This window comes from Cryptomeria japonica, chromosome 4, assembly GCF_030272615.1.
Source record: "Cryptomeria japonica chromosome 4, Sugi_1.0, whole genome shotgun sequence".
NCBI lineage: Eukaryota > Viridiplantae > Streptophyta > Pinopsida > Cupressales > Cupressaceae > Cryptomeria > Cryptomeria japonica.
Window position 1 is genome coordinate 324,943,530 of NC_081408.1, and position 8,704 is coordinate 324,952,233.

The following is an 8,704-nucleotide window of genomic DNA, read 5'->3' on the forward strand; positions in this document are numbered from 1 at the left end:
ATCTATCAAGGGACAAGTCATCGCAGATCAACTAGCAGAGACACCACTTCAAGATAATCATCCTCTACAGATTGAATTTCCTGATGCTAATATCTTAACAGTTACAACAAAAACATGGCAACTATACTTTGATGGTTCATATACACAACACGGATCAGGAGCAGGAATTCTTTTCATCACACCACAAGGGCATACAATCTCGAAAGCATACAAACTAAGCTTTCCGTGTACAAACAATATAGAAGAGTATGAAGCATTGGTAACATGTATCAAAATGGCTGTAGAATGGAATATTAAACAACTTCAAGTCTTTGGAGACTCTCAGCTTGTCATTAATCAAATCAATGATGACTATCAAACAAAAGATGACAAACTCATGTCTTACAAAAAGATAGTGGATGACTTCAAGAAGTACTTTGTAGAAATAACTTTTGAATAGATTCCAAGAAATGATAATAAAGCAGTAGACGCCATGGCTACACTTGCTTCTCTATTACAGACACAGGAAAATCAAGAGCATTATGAATTCCTAGTTGAAGAGTTATTTTATCCCGCTTATAATTGTCCTGATTCCCAAACCATCTGTCAACTTATTGGGTACTCTCTTAAGATGTCTTGAACAAGAAGAATTTGAGAAGGCCTTACATGAAGTCCATAATGGTATTTTTGGCACTCATTCAAGTGGTCTTACCCTTTCGAAAAAACTCATACGCTTGGGATACTATTGACCGACTATGGAACGAGATTCTTTTAAGATAGCAAGAACATGCAAACAATGTCAAATCCATGGGAATTTGATCCATGCACCAACACAAGAACTACATGTTTTAGCAACATCTTGGCCTTTTTGTCAGTGGGGACTCAATCTAGTAGAAAAGATAAATCCTTCCTCATCTAATGGACACAAATTCATTCTTGTAGCTACTGAATATTTCACAAAATAGATTGAAGTTGTACCTCTCATAAATATCACAGGAAAACAAATTGCTGCATTTATCTTGAATTATATCATCTGTCGCTATGGAATACCAATGACCATTATCACTGATAGTGGGCGACCATTCAAGAATCAAGATGTACAAGAGTTATGTGAGAAGTTCAAAATCCAACATAGATTCTCCACACCATATTATCCACAAGGAAATGGGTAGGCAGAAGCATCTAACAAAACTATCTCGAAAATTCTTAAAAAGATAGTGAATGATGCTGGGAAAGATTGGCATATCCAACTAAACCCTGCTCTATGGGCTTACCGCACCAGTATCCGCACACCGATAGGTGCCACATCTTTATCTCTTGTATATGGATCATAAGCCATATTGCCAATCGAAGTAGAGATACCTTCTCTACATGTATCACTAAAAGGTCTCATCCCAGATGAAGAACAAAAAGTATCTAGACTGCAAAAGTTAGAACTAATCCATGAACATAGACACAATGCCTTTGATCATCTAAAGGTATATCAGCAAAGAATGTGTCGGAGCTATAATCATAAGGTTAAACCAAGAATCTTTCAAGTTGGAGAACTAGTGCTAAAGGAAAATCCATGCAACCAGGTAGATTGAGAAAAGAAAGGAAAATTTGAACCAAACTGGTTAGGTCTGTTTGTGGTCACAGTAGTATTTGGATCAGGAGCATATCAGCTATCAACACAGGATGGAGATCAGCTCGAAGAACCTATCAATAGCATGCACCTGAAGAAGTTCTATGTCTAAAAAATCAGAAAAATAAAAAACAGTGAAAAATCAGAAAAATAAAAAACAGTGAAAAATCAGAAAAAATCAAAACAGTGAAAAATCAAAAAAATCCTAAAAAAAAATAATATCAAATATCAGAAAAAGTGCAATAAAAACAGATGGTGAAAACCTGGCAAATAGGCGCTATCTGTCGGCTGGCTCTTCCATCTATTAGTTCATGCATTTTTCTACTTGCATTCATTTTCCATTAGCGTTAATTATCATGAAGCCTTTATACATACGCAGACATCCCAGGTGGCTTCTTACCATGGTTTGGATCATTGGATATATCATAACAACTTTGTTTCTAGGCTTGGGGCAAAATCCTACTCCTAGCTGGGGGCAAACTCTTGATGAATTTTGAGCTTAATCAAACAAGTAGACCAAACAGTTAGACAACTCTTATCAAGCGAAAACTAAGACACATCCAACATTGAACACAAGATCAAACTATCAACTATCAAGCTATCACAAAGTCAATCTAAGCACATTGCACATTTTGCAGTGGATAATACTTTTTTGAATAATGATTGATTGTAACATGATCGTTCAAATTTTCTATATTGCTTTTCGCTATCATGATTTCTGAGTGACTCCAGGATGTCTTTGACTAGAGGAACAAGGAAGAAACATGATATTTTTCTTGTCTGCTGTCTAAAAATTAATCATTAATATGTGCAAATTTGTCTCGGGACATGATCATCAAAATATCATTGAAGACATTTTTGATTTGCGTATTGAAATGATTAATACTGCCTATTTTACGCAAACAACACTCAGGTCATCTCGGTTCAATTATACCTCGATGCTTGTGTTAACTTGCTATATCAAAATCCAAGGAAATAGTGCTCAGTTCATCATGGTTTAATTATACCATCGATGTTTGCACTCACTTCCCACATTTCAAAAGTTCAATGATGACAAAAATGCAAAATAATCCAGTGATTGGTCCGGTCATAGCTTTGCATTCCATTGCATTTCATTTGTATTCTAGCTTGCATTTCATTCTTGCATGGATCCCAAAAGCTCCTTTTATCCAAGGTTAAATCTATCGTAGGAATCATGAAAGTATCATCACAGGTGTATACGGAATCAGAATAACGCATCTCTTTCATGATATTATCGACTCAGCAAAAATCTTATGCTATCTCCCTCAAATGCATCAACATCAGCATATCCAAAATTTTTTTGTAACTGATATCAACAAACTGTCAGTTCTTTATCTAATCAATCTTATCAAATGAAATCAATCAATCAAACCTAATCAACTCATGTCTTATACAGGATGTATCCTTCCTAAAACCAGACGTGATCATCAATGTCTTATACAGGATGAATCCTTCCTAAAACTAGACGTTATGATCATCCATGTCTTATACAAGATGAATCCTTCCTGACACCAGACAAATTGATTCCGACTCATGTCTTATACAGGATGTATCCTTCCTGAAACCAGACGTGATCATCAATGTCTTATACAGGATGAATCCTTCCTAAAACCAGATGTTATGATCATCCATGTCTTATACAGGATGAATCCTTCCTGAAACCAGACTGAATCAAATCAATCAAGATTTTTCAATCTTACCGATCTAGGCAATCAAGCTAATCAAAGAACTCGCACTTTCATCAAACAACAGTTGCAACAATCAAATCAAATCTATCGAGATATCAATCTCGCAAAAACTCCAAAGATCAATTATCTCAATTGATCTCCCGAGGGGGCATCATTATACCGAAATTTAGCAATCAAGAGATGGGGCATCCTATCAAATCAATATCATCATCAAAATGAGATTATTCTTTGAATCAATGCATCATCACACCTAAAAATGGTCTGAAGATAATTAATTAAATAAGCAATTATTTAATTAATCTCTCCTCCCCAATTTAATTGAATTCACTAAGAAATTTGATTAAATTTCCCTTTTCATCTACTTATTAATAAATCTAAGGATTTACTGAATAGGTTCATTTCACCCCTTTAATTAATTAATTCCCTCCATGCAAATTCATTTCTTCTAAATCCCCTAATTAATTAAAACAATTCAAATTCATGAGTTGTTGAAACTAATTAGCCATTTGCCTATTAAATGAATTTCTAAATTCAAAACCTAACCCATTCTACCTACCACCTTGTCCCCTTTCATCCAACATCTTCTAGAACCTTTGTGACACTTGTCACTAAGTGTTCCCTTTAATCCAACCTCCTTTGCCAACCTCCTCCAATTTAACCATTGATTCATGCCAACTCACCCCTAGCCTTGGTAAATCCTATAAATAGACCATATTTTGGAGAACAAATGGCCAATTCACGAATTCAGCCACTTCACTAATTCATGCTCAATTTTAGCTCATTTGCATTGTTGCTATAGGCATCTTGCTTATAGTTTATCAGTTTTATCAATGTTATCATGCTCATTTCAGCTCAACTCTTAGCTTAATCATGTTAGGATAATCATGAACTCATATAGCTTAATCATGCTATCATGCTAGGATCATGCATCTTAATCATTCAAATCCTCCATCTAAGTGTAGTCAAGTCACTGAAATTTGCATACTAAGATCTGAGAGCAAAATTCATACTCGCATTTACTAGGAGGCAATAAGTCGATTAGCTATGGTTTTACTTTTCGTTGATTTAATCTACTAACCATGCTTGCAATGATTTATTGAGTGCATTGTGGTTGCAGGTACAGGTACACTTCACAGAGCACGACACCATGCAGTCACTAGTCCCCTCAAAAGAGATATAGATTCTTGAAAAACTAATGTTTTTTAAAGAAATTTTATCTCATTCAATACAAACAAGAACATATTAAAACTTTTGATACAAAACTGAAAAATAATAAACACTTGTTATTTTATGACAATATGATATAAACAAAACCATGTTAACTTAGAAAATTAGAAAACACTATTTTTAACTCTCTTCCTATTATCTGGAAATGTTTATCCAGCCACATAATAACTTTGATTTGACCATTATTTAATGTTTATTAATTAAACTAAAAATCACAACATTACTGTTTCTGATTTTCTGATTTTTAATTTATTTGATATTATCACAACCATTCTATTTCTACCTGTAACACTTTGTCAACCCCGAAAATTAAGACAAGAGTACTATAAAACTTCTTTTTATCTTTTCACAAGTTCTCTCTCACCTCACTACGGACTCGTCTATTCTAGCTTCAAAAAGACAATACTGAGTGACTAACATGCATGTTAGTCGCGCATTTTTCACCGTCAATTTTGTAATTAACAATTGTGATTGACTAACCTGTCACACTGTAAGAAAAATCTGTTTTAAAACCAGAATAGCTTCAGCCCTATTACTTATCACCGTTCTTGTCCAGTCTTAAAATGTCGTCCGTTGTAGTTGAGGAACAATTAATTCATTTTTGAGTGCAATTGAGAGAGAATGAGGGAGGAAAGGGTGAAGTAGAATCTGAGGATACTTTATTTTATGTTTACCTTCGCTTTTGGTAGATATGCTGTCTGCATCAGCCAATTGTCATTTAAGACGAAGACATTCAGAAGCGACAAGAGACTGTTTTTCTACATAACACGTCATACGAGAAAAGGAGGGGTGAAATGTAAGAGTTAAATACCCATTCTCAGATCGAATCCAAGCAAATCAATCCTGTCTTGTTTTTTTGGTGTGTGCTTAGGTAGCAGCTTTATTTTCTTAAAAAAAATTGGCAACTTTATTTTGTCTGCATAAGAAAGTTGAGAGAGTAATTTTAGATTCAATCTCATTTCTGTAAGATGGCATCTGTAATTGGGGAAGCTGTTGTAGGAAAAGTTTTTGAGATAGCCGTTGAGATGGCTGTTCAGAAACTAACTGAGGAGGCAAATCTTGTGAGGAATTTCAGACAAGACTTCAGATGGTTAAACAAAAAACTCAGATATGTGAGGGGTTTTCTGAGAGATGCTGATCAACAGTCTCGACATAACAAGGATGTCAAAGAATGGCTGGAAAGCATTCGTGATTTTGTATTGCATGCAGAGGACATATTTGAGGAATATGCTGTAGAATCCATGTATGGAGATAATGCTCAATCTTGTGAGTTGAGTCGTAATCAACTGATCTTTCGCTGGAGGATGGCGTGGAAAATTAGGGGCATGAAGAACCGCATGAGATCTCTTATTGAAGATGGAACGAGCTGAAGCTATTGCATGAAGTTTGGTCTCCAAATGAAGCATCACCCACTACATCTCAAAGTGGAAACGGGAAGAAAAATTATCTTCTGCCCAGCGATTCACACCCTGTGGGAATACAATCCAAAATTGATGACATTCTCAGCTTGTTGGACAACAATGCCTCTCCAGTTGTTGCTGTGGTTAGGATGGGGGCCTGGGCAAGACCTATCTTCTTCAGCATGTTTACAATATGATTAGAGAAAGGTATGAGATATCTATATGGCTCTCAGTCTCTCAGTCCTATTCTATTTCCAAGTTGCAAAACGATTTAGCCTTTCAGTTAGATGAAAGTTTAAATAAACAGATCAAGGATAGTGGAGTAAGTGAGCAGCTAGCAGCACAGTTGATTTATGAAAAGTTGCAAGGGAAAAGATGGCTTGTGGTGTTAGATGTTGTGTGGAGGGCTAGCAGAGAAGATGATTTGTTAGCCAGACTTGGCCTCCCAAGTGGAAACAATAACCCATGCAAAATTGGTGTTACCACAAGAAGTAGGGAGGTTTGCACAAATTTAAATGCTGAAATTTATTTGATGCAACATTTCTCCGATGAAGATAGCTGGAGGCTGTTTTGTTTTTATGCATTTGGGGGATCTGAGTCACAGCAGCATCTGGAAGAGGTGGGTCGTAAGATTGTAAAGCAATGTGGAAATTTACCACTTGCTATCAAAACAGTAGCCGCATCTCTGGCAAGGACCAGATTGCCAAGGGAGTGGGAGTCGAAGCTTCATGAGCTTGAAGGAGTTGTTGCTACCGATGTTGATCGGATCATGCCTATTCTTAGGTTGAGTTATGACTCATTGTCTGCACGTCGTAAAGCGTGCTTTGCTTATCTTTCTTTCTTTCCAGAGGACGAGGAGATAGATTGTGAGTATCTGATAAATTTGTGGATAGGGGAAGGTCTTATTCCAGCAGGGGAGGGCCAGTGGGATGCGGCATGGGACTGTTTATATCAACTTGACAATCTATGTCTGCTTCAATTATGGGAACAAGTGGGATATCAACAATTGCTCGAAGAAAGACTAACCAAATATTGTAGAATTCACGATCTTTTGCTTGATTTGGCCATACAGGTATCCAGAGAAAGTAAATGTGTGTTTTCTCTTGAGGAAGCCTCCAAAGATGCAAGCGGTGACTGTTGTCGTATTATACTGGCCAAGAAAAATATAAATTACGACGACATTTCAAAGAGTCATCCTGTTTGTCTCCGCATATTCTCACTGTCTCAGAATCAGAGGATTAAAGGCATTCCGACAAATTTGTTTACCGCCATGAGAGGACTGCGCGTTCTCGATTTGAGTGGGACATGCATCTCCACATTGCCTGAGAGCATTGGAAAGATGAAACTCCTCAAAGTATTGAATTTAAGAGATACATATATTGAGGAGGTACCAAACTGTGTGACACATCTAAAAAGTCTCTTGTTTTTATATCTACCTGCGACATGTGAGAAGTTACCAGTATGGATAAATGAAGTTAAATGTCTTCATTTAGAGTGCGAGCGGGTGAGGCGAATGCCAAAGGGATTGTCAATGCTGGTCTATTTGAGAACACTGCGATCAGAAAAGTTGGATCTATCCGTTGAAGAGGACGAATTCATGAGGTTACAGGATTTTGCCAATATGACTCTACTTCAGGAACTAAGGTTAAATGTTAAGCATGAAATGGAGTGGAAAGGGATGGAAGAAGGGATCCTTGTGCAGCTGGTGAAGATGCGTCGTCTAGCAATTCACAACTGGACATGGACATCAAATGCATAGGAGCTTCCGGAGAAGATGAAAGCCATGAAACATCTAGAAAGTCTTACAGTATGGGACTTTGCAGTGCCAAGTTGGATATGTGATTTGGCAAATCTGAGGGACCTCGAATTAGGTAGCTGTGATTGTATTGATTGTCTGGAGTTGCAAAAAATGCCCAACCTAGTGACGTTGGTGTTGTGGCGTACAAAGAATAATGGGCGTGAGGAATTGCCAAAGGTGTTTGGAAAGGCTGGAGGGTTTCCATGCCTCAGATTCTTAGAAATTGGTGACTTTGATGAATTAGAGGAGTTTCCAGAATTGGTGGAGGGGGAGATGGCATGTCTTGAGGAGTTACGTCTATTCGATTGTAAGAAAGTGAAGAAAGTGGCATTGGAGCCGTTGAAAAGACTCAAGCTCTTCTATTGTGGCGATTCAGGGACCGCTGAATTAAAGGAGACATTGAAGGAAGGCGGAGCATATAGATTGACATTATTTAGCTTTTTTATGTTTTTTTAATTCTTTTAAATATTCATTAAAAATAAAAAATTGTCATTTTTTTATGAGATTGTTTTTCTTAGTCTACTAAGTATAATATTTTTATTTTTATGTACTACTTATTTTATAAATATTATATTTATGATTAAATATTAATATTATGATGTAGAAAGAATGATAAATTGAAGATAAAAGGTAAAAACAATTGATAACACATTCACATCATTACATCCCACACACCTTGTTTCTATTGTAAAATGTCTTTAATATTAATTAAGGAATAAAATCCTTTTTATATAAATTTAGTTTAATATTTGCTATGTTTCATGAAGATTTAATTAATTTGAAAGAAATAAAAATTAATAGTTAAAATTTTTATTTTAAGAAAATTAAATTTTTGAAAGAAATGAAAATTAATAGTTAAAATTTTTATTTTAAGAAAATTAATTTTTTTTTAGAAAGAAAGTGCCATTGGAGCCGTTGAAAAGACTAAAGCTCTTCGATTGTCGCAATTCTGGGACCGTTGAATTAA

At 35.9% G+C, this 8,704-nt stretch overlaps 1 protein-coding gene across 1 annotated transcript; it reads left to right on the forward strand.

Moving 5' to 3' along the window:
* Nucleotides 1-6,132: 6,132 nt before the first annotated feature.
* Nucleotides 6,133-7,698, forward strand: LOC131875114 (disease resistance RPP13-like protein 4). Its single transcript, XM_059219140.1, has one exon. The coding sequence runs from the start codon at nt 6,133-6,135 to the stop codon at nt 7,696-7,698; it is 1,566 nt and encodes a 521-aa protein (XP_059075123.1).
* The last annotated feature ends 1,006 nt before the right edge of the window (nt 7,699-8,704 follow it).